Source organism: Styela clava, chromosome 10 (assembly GCF_964204865.1).
Source record: "Styela clava chromosome 10, kaStyClav1.hap1.2, whole genome shotgun sequence".
Taxonomy (NCBI): domain Eukaryota; kingdom Metazoa; phylum Chordata; class Ascidiacea; order Stolidobranchia; family Styelidae; genus Styela; species Styela clava.
Window position 1 is genome coordinate 13,757,887 of NC_135259.1, and position 15,096 is coordinate 13,772,982.

The 15,096-nt window shown below is 35.0% G+C and overlaps 1 protein-coding gene across 3 annotated transcripts in view; it reads right to left on the reverse strand.

Annotated features, from left to right (window-relative positions):
* Nucleotides 1-15,096, reverse strand: part of LOC120337846 (uncharacterized) — a 62,886-nt gene that overhangs the window by 14,157 nt on the left and 33,633 nt on the right. For all 3 annotated transcript variants that reach the window (XM_039405744.2, XM_039405743.2, XM_039405745.2), the window contains 8 exons: nucleotides 14,372-14,570; nucleotides 12,418-13,265; nucleotides 10,965-12,250; nucleotides 9,867-10,700; nucleotides 8,754-8,975; nucleotides 5,033-5,221; nucleotides 4,287-4,513; nucleotides 3,534-3,613 (listed from right to left, as the gene is read on the reverse strand). In XM_039405744.2, the coding sequence (XP_039261678.2) occupies nucleotides 3,534-3,613; nucleotides 4,287-4,513; nucleotides 5,033-5,221; nucleotides 8,754-8,975; nucleotides 9,867-10,700; nucleotides 10,965-12,250; nucleotides 12,418-13,265; nucleotides 14,372-14,570 (3,885 nt within the window). The remainder of the gene's footprint in view (nucleotides 1-3,533; nucleotides 3,614-4,286; nucleotides 4,514-5,032; nucleotides 5,222-8,753; nucleotides 8,976-9,866; nucleotides 10,701-10,964; nucleotides 12,251-12,417; nucleotides 13,266-14,371; nucleotides 14,571-15,096) is intronic.

A 15,096-nucleotide genomic window follows, 5' to 3' on the forward strand; every position in this document is an offset into this window, starting at 1 on the left:
AAAAAGACAACGATACGTATAGCGCTTCAATGGACAGTGCTAAAACAAAATTTTGTTTGAGGTTGCTCAAAGCAAATTTACAAGCAAAGTCCAAACCCCGAAGAAGTTGATTTTTGTTCTTAGTGGCAAAGCAAAATGAGAAAACAACTTTTTGATTGAATAGTTTTGCAAATCTGCAAATCAATTATTTTTTTTCTACGTGCATATGTGCGCGTTCCAGACAAACCATTTATATCCGCGTTTGAAAGCGCTGGCAACAAAATTTAAAAAATATATAATATATATATTATTTATTTACGATTTTTTTGAAATCAGCTCTAACCAACTTCAAACTCAATTCAAATTTCGCGTGGAAAATAATCAATCTAATACTGGCTTTGCTGCAATGATAAATGCAAATGAGACACATCTTTGGTCAGTACTTTGAAATCTGTCACGGTTTACCTTTACGTGTTCCGAATAGATTATTTTGGTCAAATAAACCAACAAAATCGGGAGTACTATGCCTATTTCTGAATCTTCTCTCGGAAATTGAACATTTGTTGGGAGATGTGACAATGCGTGCGTAAAAGTCATATTTTCGTATTTTGTAGACATCTTCACGCAAGTTAAAAAATGTTAAGACTAAAATTACCATTCCAAAGTTGCTGTTCATTTGCATGTCGCGACATGAACGAAAGTAAAACAAAGTCACAGACATAGTTTGGAACACAAAAGGTATGGGCTCCAGTCTTTCCTAGTTTTTCCTGCGACCCTCGCAATAATCTGTCTTTAATGATAGGTTGATATATTCGCCCGAATACTACAGAAAATTGTTCTCTCATTTCTAGGCCACCATACAAAATCCATTTTCCATTTACATTGTCTTTAAATATATTTCACTGAGTACACCCGAGGCCGGAAATTACTTTTTGCATAACTCAACTCAAAGATAATTTTGTATTAACAAAATTATGCAATAGTAACAAATCATGTGACCGCTACATACACTGCGACACATGACAAAATAACCTAATGACATGAAATAGTAAATTCCCGTCAATTTCTCCTCAGGTGAGATGAGAATATTATACATAATTTAGATGTTACGTTATCCACATGTCATGCGAGTACTTCAGTCTAAATAAACACGGCTCTATTAAACGTCACCCATACATAAATCCAATTTATTATATAAGTATCATGCTTGGTTATTGGATAAATGTAATTAAAAGATAAGGATCCTAAGAATATTCAAACCTAAATATTTCATTTTATTTAACGTTTGTCGGATCTGAGACATTCAAAACGAACTTACGTTTAAGCCCACACCTTATATGGCCATTGATTAGAAAATCCAATTTTCGGTCAAACGTGTTTACTGCATCATTCAAAAAACAAAGATAATCAAATTAAGTCGCCTCGGGGGTGCATTTTTACCGAGTCATGAAAAAGTAAGATTTTGTTAAAATTACATTTTTCTTTGGCACCCTTATAAATGCTTAATAAAATGAATGCAAAAACATATTAAGAAATAAAGCCTCTTTAAAATTATTAATATATTTTTAAACTTATAAGTCGAGATTTTCAATAACAACGAGGAATCGTTAGAGATTAAGATAGAGAACTGAAGTAATGACTGTCGTCCAGGGTAGTCAAAAGAAATAATTTGAGTTAAATTACCGTCTTTAAAATTTGGAGCCAATTCAGTTTATTAACGGTGCATTAAAGTAACGGCCTATGTAATAGATGAAACTATACAAAATTTAATACGTATTCGCAAATGGTTTTGCATCTTTCTAACGAATCATACAAGACAAGTACGATAATTCCTATTTTCATTATTTACTTACGCATTCAGTGGATAATTTATTAAGATGACATATCACATAATTTGTAAATAAAACAACTCACACGCGAACTAATTTTAAATATACAAAATACTGGCACGAATTTAAGGCATTTGAATAATACTATATATACCACTGTCTTCTGTTCTAACTTCTAAGGAATTTCGATCTAAATTGAGCAAACTTGCGTGCGGTTATCACGCTAACGCATGACTGCTATTGACCTTTCGTTTTGGGTGTTTTGCTAGAAATTCAAAACAACCAAAAAAATTTCAATTTATAAAATGTGTTTATGATAGACGTATATTAAGGCTTTATCAACGTATATTCGGTAGACGAAATCAAAATTATATTTATTGGGAATAAAACTCATTTAACGAATATAGAAGCACGCGACGAAATGAATAACTGTTAGAATGTATCAGTTTGTGGCTGTGTACAGATTAACGATGGTAAAATAAAATAGGCCCTCCATATGATCCAAACTGTAAGTCACTGGGGTACGCTATTGTGTATCGGAATTCTTTGCCAGTTGTTTACTAAGTTTTGTGAGGAGCAAAGTTGAGGAACAGCTCATAAATTGACTTTTCTTTTTAAAAAATCGAGCGTTTTCTGATTTCTACCGCGTTAAATATACTAACAATCTTAACATACATAAACTTTAAATTGTCAAGTGAGTGCATTTGTTTAGTATTACAAAATCTATATCAATGTGTTGATATTCTCGACTCATTCTCTCGCAGATAATAGACTGACAAAACGCATATTTCCCAAAAAGTACAGGTAAAATTAACCAATATTTCACCCTCAATCATATTAAAATTTAGATTGTTTATTTGTAAATACAAATAAACAAACAGTAATATATAGCTAAATTTCATAAATCTTCAACGACGAACTTAACTGTATTGCAAAGTGGCCCTCTCCAAGTCAAAATGTAAATATCTTCAAAGCAGAACCGTATAACCTAACCTTGCGGAACTAAGAAAGCTAATTCCACCGTGAAACCACAGTCAAGCAATTCATTAGTAAACACGTAATATTTGTCAAGCATTTTCCATACAAATCTTTTGAAAAGCTCTCAAAATTTACAAGCGTCTGATATTTATTTTTAAAAATCGAATCCTACTCAATCACGCGTATCTGCATCGTACTTAAATATTTGAAGTTGTAAACTACGAGAGTGCCTCTCTCCTTTTTGTACCTGGGATCAAGCATGGTGATCTGTTTGAGATCAGTTGTAAAGCACAGCCCAGCTATGGATCTTGCCTGGAAGAAAAGAATCTTCCACCGAGACAGACAGAACCATGACTGCGACGCCAACGATATCGGTGATGTCATGAACACCAGACCTTTTTCGAAAAAGGGAATTTCGCGGGGAATCGTCGATGCGTATCACGTGTAATGTCGTAATTTTTAAAAATAATATTAAAAAGTTGCGCCAACATGCCGTCTGCTTTCGACATTATTGTAACATATGACACGTGACGTAACAATCGAAGAATCAAGATTAATCAATTTTCATCCATGTAATTTGGACAACAAAAATACGTGCCAATACAACAAATATTAAATATTTTATATCTAATCCTATAATAAACCAAGTCAAGTCGTTTAATGAAATGTTTTTGACTGTAATTAAAGTCTTATTACTAGGACTTTTTCCTAGTTGTTTTATAACTAAATTGTGGTAAATTGACGTACTTTTTAAATTGGCGATTGTTCTCCCAGCTTGACTCAATTGTAAGGCCAGTGCTTCAACTTCTCTCATATTTACGCGACATCTGTAAAAAACGAGAGAAAATTTATATCGTTTTATGACGTCACTGTAAAAATGATGTCGAATTCAAAATAGACATTATGACATTTTGTTTTCACGAATTCTAAAAATATAAAACTGCGAAGGTTACGTGTTAGAATTTATAGACATTAATTATGTAGTTTACATCCATTTTTGGTCAATTCAAAAATTATATGAGATATTTAATGGTGTAATAAGCCTAAGTGACAAATTATGTGTCATCCTATGTTTCTCTATACCTGCTTAAACAAGGCCTTGTTACTGGTGAAATGCGTGTGATAACATCGCATAAAAACATAGGGTCTGGCTTTACTATTAGTATGACATAAAGTTACTTTATATCGACAGCTTGGTAAAAGTTTCAATATTTGGAAGGTGATTACGCTCCTTTGTTGCTATGAAAAGAACGGTACTCCCGAAGTATGTGAACCAAGATGGTGAACACCGGAACGTAATATGTGTACCAGGTTAGGGTTAGGCCATAATTTTATTCCAATTTACCTTATTTTAGTTCTATCACAAGTTCGGGGTCCAACCAGATGACTCCCTTAGTATTTGTACCTGAAATTATGGCCTAAACCTAGCCTGGTAAACATACTACGTACCGGTGTCCACCATCTTGGTTCACATACTTCCAAAAGAACATTCAAACCTACCTTCTTTCGACAACTTCATTACGTAACTCCTCGACCGCTCCTTCAACTTCAGTAAGTTGACGTTCCGTGAGTGACGCATTATCTCCGTAGGTCGAACGCTCTCTGTCCAGGGCGAGTCGTCTCGCACGAACTGGTGCGTGTTCTGACCCAGCAGTCGTAGCGATGAGAGATGTCAGTTCACGACTCCTAGTAACGATCATATCGTTCATTCGTTCGAAGTTTGTTCTCTGTAAAATATGAAATAAGCAATTTTAGCATAAGGTTTAAAATTCTCAAGACGACTATTATCTGAAAACATATTCAAATGTTTTCTTTTTTACTTTAATAATTTAACTGACATACGCAAGTACGAACTCTTTTTGATGCCTCATTTTCAGCTCAATTTAACATAACCTGAGCGATATGACATACATTTATAAATAAGGTATAGTCAATTTTCTGAAAAACGCTTTATTGAAGGTAGGGAAATTTTATGAGTTACTATGAAAAGCACATTTAAAAATGATTCACATTGACTGGAAAGTGAATTTGGTCCCCATTATTTACTACCCGCCCGTTGATTGACCTTCGCCTGCACAAGGATCACAGCACAAATTTTGCTTTTGGAAACAAATTTGGTTGATGTGAAGTTTTCTTTAATGAAAGCGACATTTAAGTTTTTATAACTTGTTGAAGTGGCCTAATTACTTTCCCAGAGAATCGTCTTAATTTTGTAATATTAGTATTTATATTTGAGGTGTTCCCACCTGTTGTCGCTTTATATCATCCAATTGTTTCTTCAATTCAGAAGCAGTAACTCGAAGTTGCAGCATCTGTTTCCGTACATCTTTTAATGATGTGGAATCACTGTCGCTAGAGGTCACACCCGAGTCGTAGGTCATCTGCTGAGATTTGGTCGCATTGGCGCTGTCGCCTATGTTTACATCAGCATCGGTCTGTAATTATGAATAGCAAAATAATTAATTGAACATTTGGGAATGGTTATTCGTTTAATAGTTAAATGTTGTTCGAATGAATTCGCTTTACCGGGCATTGGATTTGAAAAACATTTCCCAATGAAAAATGTACATCATTGCGATTATTAATTTATAGGGAACTATTCATACTCAATCGAACTCTAGTGGTTTCAAATGTAAATCAGGATTCTGTAGCAAGAATGAAGATCAACAGCTTTGCTGCACACTAACAGAAATCTATATATGTTACGTGTCGAATGACCATGGTCAAATTTTATAGCCTATAAATAGATAGCCTACATATACAATTCAAAAAAGTAATATTTATAACATATTTTTATGTTCAAAATCCTACCCCTTAAATAATAAATATATATTTCAATACCAAAATCCACGAAACGCTGCTTATCTTGTATTATATTTAACGAACAGTCTTTTATACCACGAAGCCGGTGCTGTACAAATAATCAATTTGTATTGCTATCAATATTTTCTCATATGTAATTTTATACCGGAATCCCGATCAAGATAGATTAGGGGATAATCGGAGCATTCTGAAACTTAAATTATCCACCCTACATACTTGAATGAGTATGCCCACTGATAAGCTGCATTTAAATGAAATCGCCTCTAGATATCTAGAATATCGGAAATGAAATTGTAACCCAACACCTCTTATTATACTTAAAAATGCACATAGAAAATAAATAATAACAAATAACTTCACGCGCGTGCGTCGAGAAACGTGTAATTAAGCTAGTCCGCTCAGCATCCACCTGCTGGCTAATTTACAGACACCATTTCCCAAGATAATGTTTAAGAAGTTGTCATGATCTAAGTTGAATCGCGAATATAAATGCGATTAAAATGCGGAAATGTTATGATATCATTTGATATATATATATCATTTATTCGTCCCAGTAATTTCATACACAAGGACAGTACGTTTTAAACTCGGTACCCCAATTTTTCCACTTTAATACATCCGAACCCAAAATGTCCGTCACAACGCAAAAAATATTGGAGAAAGTTTGATGTGATGTAATATTAAAACTAGAATCAGATTTAAGTTCACAATATTTTGAAGCAAAAGAAGATCTATGCCATGATTTAAAATTGAATAAACCAGTTCAGGCGATGATAAGATAGCATGTTTTATATTTAAATAGCTATTATTTAATACCGAAAGTTTGACAACACGATACATGTAACATGAGTTTTCACAGTGAATCAAAAAACTACTCTTAGCATTAAAGGTGGGTAGCGAATATACTTCTATATAAATATTGCACAAGATAGCAATACCTGTAATATTTCAGAAACATTTACCGAAAGTTTCCGGGGTCCCAAGAATATATAATGATATGAACTGAAATGCAATTATATTTCAGTGATAACTTACCAATGAATTGGCCCTTCTTGGTGGTTTTAACACTTCCATTACCAATACCATAACTATAATTAAACTATTATCTAAGATTAAATCATAAATGTCTCTAAGAGGTCTAACAAGAATACCCATATTAAAAATGCAGTTTGAAACAATATTCAGATATATTATATGGAAGATTCGTGTTTTAAAATGTTCAGGCATTTTAAGTTGTTCAGGCCAATTATATGATACCGAATCAACATCTTAAAACTTGAGGGTTCAAGTAATTGAATATTAGATTAGATTAGATTGTTATCATCAAGTACAGAATGACATATGCCAGATTTACTTTGAAAAATTAAAATTAAATCATAACTTGGAAGCACCGTTTATTAATGTATACGAATACATCCAAATCAAAATTAAAATTAAAGTAAAACATGAAAATCTATTCGGATTTAAATACACTAATTCTTACAACCAGTGATGAAACATTTAAGAAATTCTCATGACGTCTCATTCTCAGGAAAGATTTTGTGAGCTTAAAATATACGGCATAGTCCACCGAAAATCAGTTGTTTCTGACTGATTCACGTATACTTGGTGAACTATATACATTGCGCATTCACATTTGTTTAATACATAGTTTCAGTGACCTTCAACTGTCTTAAACCAGTCAAAACGAGATATAACAGAACATTGAAGCTGTACAACAAAGCTAATACCTCAGAACTCAATAAACAAATTACGCTGAACGCTGAATTTTTGTCCTTCGTGAAGAATAAAAATAACTTCAGCCTAAACCGTCTGTTTCTAGACATATCTAACAAATATCTGTAGCAAAGCTCAGTCGTATGCCTGAGGGGGAATTGTTTGACTACGACTAAAAACAAGTGATGTTGTCGTGAACGTCAATTTGCAGACCACGCATGCGTATGATATACCGATTTCATAAAATAAGATAAATTAGTGTGTTTCATGTACGGCCGAATATAATCCGACCAAAACAAATCCTGGCGCCGTTATTTATGAGATTATCTTTGAATCTACGAATATTTTAATGTTTTTGTCGGAAAATGAGACGACGACTTATTAGACATGATCGAAGAAGTTCACTTTTCCACTATAAAGTTATAATTCAGTAAATGGTTCAAAGAATCGTAATAATGAAGTCTCATTAGTTCATTGTCTGCTTTGATATTTCCTGATATTAATTCTCTAAATCGTATAATTATATTTAAGGTTACATCATATTTATGTTAGATTATCCATAAACTACGAACAAGTAATAAAATGACGATTATTTGATGGCAATTAAATAATCTATTTTTAGTCGTCATTGACTGAATCGCTTCAGTACTCTATCTATAAAAATATACACTTTATTCAATGGTTGATTACATTGCAATTTCTCACTTATGACAATGTTATTACAGAAATAATGTTCGAAAGTTAATTATTTCATTCATATTTCAATTCTAAATCAATAATATACCATTGATTAAAATCTCTACTATTAAAGTACTTTGGAAAAAACAATGTAAAGTTGTGGGAACCGTTTATTTGTGGACAGATATGTCATTTTCTCTAAGCAGAACAAGTCTCTCGTCACCTCAGTGGCTACCTTCAACGTCCTCTACAGATTAGTCTCCTTTACTTTTGAGTGAGAGTGTGGAGTAGCCTTGCCTTAATAGATCTTGTTCGAATAAATTGATCAAATATTTTAAATCCTTCTCTAATATAACAATACAAATCAGTCGCCAGTACAGCCATAGGCAGTGAGCGCACATTTAAAATTAGAGTATTTATACAAAATTAGTTTTGTTCAATAAGAGTATCGATTTAAAAATAATTGAAAATATTTTTATTCCAAGTACTAATTTCAAACATTTGACATAGTATGACTTTCAACCACACACCAGTTTATTCAACTTCAAATACCTGGTTTAAAAACTAATTAAGGTTTGTATTAAATTTTCTTCAGTCTACACTATAGTATATACATATCCACCAATATTAGTACGATGTCTAATTATGTTGTACAAATACAAAGCAATGTATCGGTTATAATCTAATTTGATATGTTGAGAAAGGCGTATGAGTAAATATGTCACATCAGTTAGTAAACCATGTACTCACGTGTGTTATCATTGTTTCCACCATTCCAGTGAGAGTCGCTATTTTCTGCTCCATTGCCTTTACGCGTTCATTGGTTGCCTCGTCGGTGGGCGCGGTTTTCTCAAATTCGCCCCACCCTAGTTTTCTTAACTCTATTTCCTTGTCATCTTCCAATCCGTCTGTCACTCCTTTCTGAGTTTGTTCCCCGATTGTATTTATTTTGCTAATGCTGTCAACAGCTCCCTGCAAAATGTAGCCAATCATGAGAAAATGCACAAATCAGCTTGTAAGAATGACCTTATCCTTCGCGTGCTGCAAACAACCGTTTTAATCCTTTTTGAGGAGTCATCCCATACCTTAGCATAAATATTTGGGTTAGGTTAGGTGAATTTCCCCGCCGAGTATTTCTATTATATTGCGTTCTCCAACTTTCACGGTGAATTTTTATTATAACAATACATCAAGTTTATGATATATATACCCATGATATAAACTTAAATTTTAGCTCTAGCCCACGCTTGAATATTGCTAAAAACCACGTTCAAAGCAACCATTGTTGTTTCCAGTAAATACCACTCAAAGAAATTTTTTCACGCTTCGTCCGCCATGCGTGAAGAGAAAAACTTGCCCAAAGCCCAAAAAGGTAACATTTTGTAAGGATACGCTAAATGGTTTTGAATCCCTTATTCTAATAAACGTCAAGGCAAAAGATTCCACGAAGTTGACATAAAACGAGACTTCAAATTCCCTGAAATAACAACCTAAAATCTACTACAAACAAAAGCCAGACCTTGCGCCTGGATAATATAATAGCGTACGACAGAAACGTTAAATGGAATAGAACTAACCACACTAATGCAAACAATCGTGATCTTCAATGATTTCTATTACATTTAGATATAAAAAGACTCATATAGAGTGAAATTCTTCATTTCATTAACATCTTTCACCAGTTAAAATCGTACCAGATAATGTAAATTAGGCAAATCCTGTCAATTTGAGTAAGAATTATATTTCTAATATAAAGTTTGCTGTAGTTCTAGTTGGCAATGACACTATTATATACTACACTGAGATAAAAAAATAAAATTTACACTCATTATTCTCAAAGGCAAAATCGCAAGAAAGACATACCAGGGAAACCGGAGTTCCAATGTGCTGAACATTCGACGTTGGAGCTCCTCTTTTCCAGCTGCCGCATCTTTCATAGTATGGAGTTGGATCTGACTCTGTCATTTCGTTGTCGTCGTAGGGAAATCCACTTTGCGTTTGAAAGTAGGGTTCGTCTTTCGCGGAATAGGCTTGCGGTTCGTTTTTCATGGCAACCAAATTTTCCGCATGAATGTTTACGCTAGATGGCGCGGTAGAGTAAGCTACATTCGACATTTGCCCTGGTGCCATTATAGCTGCCGAATAATGATTGTAAGCAGGGGTTGGATTTGGGGTCATGGAACGGATCGGATTCGTGTAAGCAGGGGCCGAAGACATCTGGCTGTGCCGTGGATACCACATCTCTTTGTATGAAGACTGTGGCTGATAACTGGTGGTCACGTTATAAGCAAATCCATCGTCTGTGGATTCACCAATAGTTACAGGTATCTGTGATGGGGATACTAGTTGCGTTAATGGACCTTGAGTAGCCGCTCTGTAACTATCGTTAATGTTAATTTTTCGCGCACTAGGCTTCCCAGTAATAGTTTCAATGGCAGCTTCAACTGCCGATTTTCTGTCCAATGTCGGACTGGTGACTCGGCCTGGACTTCTAGGACTGACCGGCGATGTTAGGGCTCGGTTATTGAGATATTCTTTGAAATCAGACTCAGTTGCTTGGATCTTGAGTTGTTCCGCAGCACTTGCCCTAGATTTCGCATCAGATTGTACCTCTGGATACCCGGATTCGTCCCCTTTGGATTTTAATCGTTGGACGTAAGTATTGCTTCCATGACCATCGCTTACCATGACGTTATCCTGATAAAATAGACATATTCAAGAATTAATTTTATTTGTTGCTTTGTTGATATATTCGGAATTGTGTTTTAAATGATAGACAATGGTTTTCTCAAGCAAAATTCAAAGACGAAATTCAAATCATACAAGTACTCAGCATATATATATGTAGGCTACAATTTAAAATATTTTGTCTTTTTGTACCGCTGTCGCTACCTTCAATAGCAACTGTAACTATTATTTTGAAATTCGCAAAACCTAGTCATTGAATTGTAAATTTTATACCTGAAATGAAACTTTCTTGTGTACGGATGGCTGTCTGTGAACAGTTGATGAATTGTTCGTCGCGTTGCTTGTCGATGAATCGGAAGAATTCACTGAATTATATGAACCAGTTTTCACTAAATTACTCTTCTTGACTATTCCACTCTGACTTGTATCTGATGAATTGCCACCCAAACTCTCCTTTCTCTGGACGCCATTGTTACCAGATTTTACGAGGGTACTAACAAGATTTGTAGTTGGAATAGCGGGATGTTTCAAAGTTGAGTTGTGATTGCGATGACTAGGGTTGGCTTCGTTGTGTAGCTTGGAATCGTTTTCAAACATCGACGCAATTGAATGCACGTTAACATGATGAGCTGGATCTGCTGACTCTGGTTGTGCCACATTAGGAACAAACAAATCAGTTGAGTTGTTGTCTTCGGATTTGGTAATGTTTTCGTCTTCTAAAATGGGAATTTCATGTTCAATTGCAAGAGTTGGTTTGATAAGATTTTCGGAAGATGACTTTGATTGTTTTCCTGATGATCTGCCGGGTATAAAACGCTTCAGACTCGATAATCCCCGTTTTAAACTCGACGTGTGCTCAGTTGTCTCAGGTTTTGAATTGTTTTCGGATATATTTTCTACTTTTTCGGACGTTAAAATTGCATAATCATCTTTATGGATACAATCTTCCTCGCCTATATCCTGGGAAACTATCAACGTTTGACTTTGTTCAAAAGTGTCAGAGAAAAAAGCAGGGGCATCATCTTGTAATGGAGTGAGGTTTGGTGCACTGACAGATGATTTCTTTGTAAGATTTTGGTCTGAATAACCGTTTCCTGCGTTTTCATTATTGATATCTCGAATATTGATTTCCGATTTAGATACTTCATCAGATACTTGTCGATGAATCAAATTCATGGGAGGTACCTGTGGGATACTGACTGGTTTAGGAAGCTGTCGTGGGCGTAGAGAGCGGGTGCTTCCCCGCGCATATATGCTTGCTTTCCGTTCAGGGGATTCCGGTCGTTTTATGTTGGAAAAAACGGCAAGATCTGGGGAAAGTCCTCCATCAATGATTGGATCCAAAGGAATTTTTAAAGCAGCGGTGTCTTTGCTGACGATGTTGGCTTTTGGTGATGGGGAAACGGACGAAAATGACGAATGAGCACTTCCGAGTTTTGACACCGTGGGTTTAGGGGCGATTGGAGGAGGTGCACCACTTGGCGCAGCGCGGCCTCTTGTGGGTGTCTTAGGTCTTATTGGTAAAGGTGGAGGTGGGCCTTTGTTTTGCTTTATAGATCCTATAACAAAAAAATTATTAATTTTAAAACTTGAGAATTATATACAGGAATTACTAACAATTTTACTAATATTCCAAGCATACTATACATTTTCAAGTTACTCCAATATACCATCTCTGTTATTTGTATTTACGTTTTACGAGATTGAAAATTTCCGCTCCACCAACCTTTGTTGCCTTGCGAGGATCCTTCATCTTCTTCCTCTCTAGGTGTTTCTGTACCAGATATAAGGTTTCCGCTAATAGGCGCTGGAGAGTTACTAGGAGTCGACCTCAGTTTGCTAGCGGGGATGAGACTTCCGTACAGCTTTGTTTTAGGGGGTTGAATGGACCGTTTCGCATTTCTGCTTGGTTCTCTAGACAGCGGTTCTCCTAATGGTTGCAACTTGCTTTTACCGGAGTTGGGCGATTGTACAACTCTTATCGTGTTTTCTGCACTGCCATTTTCGGGTCGACGGTAAGCGGGTACGCCTGTTCCATGGTGATATGAAAATCCAGTTTTTGATAGAGATCCACCGCCTATACCATTACCCGTTGGGGAGGGTGTGGCGTTATTTGAACCCTGTACTTGCCCCGGACTGTGCAAATCGTCTGTTGCGCTAACATTTGAATTGTTATTCGAGTCTTTTCTGTTATTTTCTTTTTCATTCGTGGGGCTTTGTGGTTTTGGAGACGGCATTTTCAGTTTTGGAACGTAACCAAAACCGCGAGAATTTACGGCACTGTTCTTTGGTTTCGAGTTTGTAGTTGGCCTTTCTGGTGAATGTACAGGAGAAAGTGATGGGATTTTCGCTTTTATACCGCTACTCGTTGCCTTTTTATTAATTTTACTGTTTTCAACAACGGTATTGTTGTTTTGGTTTGAATTTTGTGGAAGTCCAGTTCTGTTGTTAAATTTGTTTGTCGAGTTTACTGGACTAGGTTTCAATGCAGAAGCCTTTTTTGCCCCTGGCATAGGAATACCTGAAACGCCATCTCGCGGTCTAGCACGAATAAACGAACGATCCTTGATTTTCCTGAAACGAAGAATGACACATATTTGATATAATTTATTATTTTTTGTTTTCCTATGTTTCGACGAAATCTATATAATTGCGAGTGTCACTATTATTTAGAAAGAATGTCAACATGTGGTGAAATTCCATTAACAATACCTTTCAACTGGAGTGACGTGACTTAGAAAAGATAAAAAGGTCGCGTTAAAGATGGAACACAATAGTAATTAAATACTCACATATATACGGATTAAATTACAATAATATGAAAAACGGGAAATCATCAACAGTTTCATTGCCACGAATTTCAAAGCTTCATAACAAATATCTTTCAAGTTAATATTAATGTGGTATGTGTGTAGGTTTGAAGGGATGTATAATAAAGCATAAAGGACTAATTTTCTTCAAAAGTTACATTAATCCAAAAAATGATTTGTCGATGATGAGCAAATACAATTTGAAACAAAATCCTATATTTATAGCATGTATAAATGTATGTCTTACATGATACATAGCATTACATGCTGGTGTGCCAATCGCAACCTTATTTTCATAGTATAGTTGGGGTATAGTTGCTATAAACCGATTTTATAACAACTTGGTCTATATTTGTGCGACAACCTATTTCGCCATAAATCATTTATTCCCTAAAGTCTACAGTTTGGCAATCAACAAATTGAAAATGCACTGGAGACCGCAAAGTTACAAACCGTACTGCTAACATTTAAAATATAATCTAAATATAGCCAGTGATTTCAAATTCAAGACCATATGCGTGATGTTTCATCTTTTCAACAACAGCAAAATAACCTTTTAGTGCCTAATGGAGCGAATCTTATAGTAAATTTGAGTTGACCCGTAATGTTTAATATGAACAAAAACCCAGAACGCCACATCAGTGAAGCTCAAATTGATATTCGTAAATAATAAATTAATATTTATTACTTTAAAGGACTGGAGTTATTTCACTAATTGGGACCATTTCTATCATCTCGGTTTCATAAATTTGAAAAAATATTCAATTCTCGAATTTCGACATTCTTTACGATTTAGGTTGATATCATCGAAGACAAAGTACCTTTTGATTTTTTTAATTATAAAAGTTATAAAACTATAAAAAATCTTACCTGACATTGTCGATTTCATCAAATTTCCCAGTTTTCGTATTTTTGATCATTAAACCATGCCGCTGTTTATCCAGCACTGGCATAGTGAGTAAACCAGGATAACTTTGCACAAATAATGCTCGTATTGTGTCAAGGCTGGTCAATTCAGACGGAAGCTCAGCTACTCTAGTTTCCCCTTCGTATTGTAAGTAAACTACACCTGTTACGAAAGAAAAGAGGCGTTTTTATACTTGGTGCAAACTTAAACATGTTTTAAAGTAAGAATTTCATAGAGCTTATTGTTGGCCAGATATATTAACTCGTTTATCGGAGAATCTAAATTCCGGTCTGTCAGCGCTTAATTGGCTAAAACTGCTCTAAAAATATCTCGATGTTTTTGTCTGTTTGCCCCAAAACAATGTGGGTATGGGGGCGCGGGAGTTGGGGTTTGGCAATGATAACAAATGCATTTTGAATTATGATTCGAATAATCATCAGTTGATTGTTGTTCACCGTTTATATTAAAAGAGATTGCAACAATAACCCAGTAATTTAACAAAAAAGACGAACAAAATATTCTAAAAGATTTTTACATAAATATTTGATATAAATAAATTATTTCTCATCGTAATTTTACCAAGGTAGGACAAACACCCGTAACAACTAAGCCAACATTAGTACCTCTTTCTCAAAAACTGAAATACACTATCCACGCTTCAATCTCATTTGAAACAAACGGAACTAAA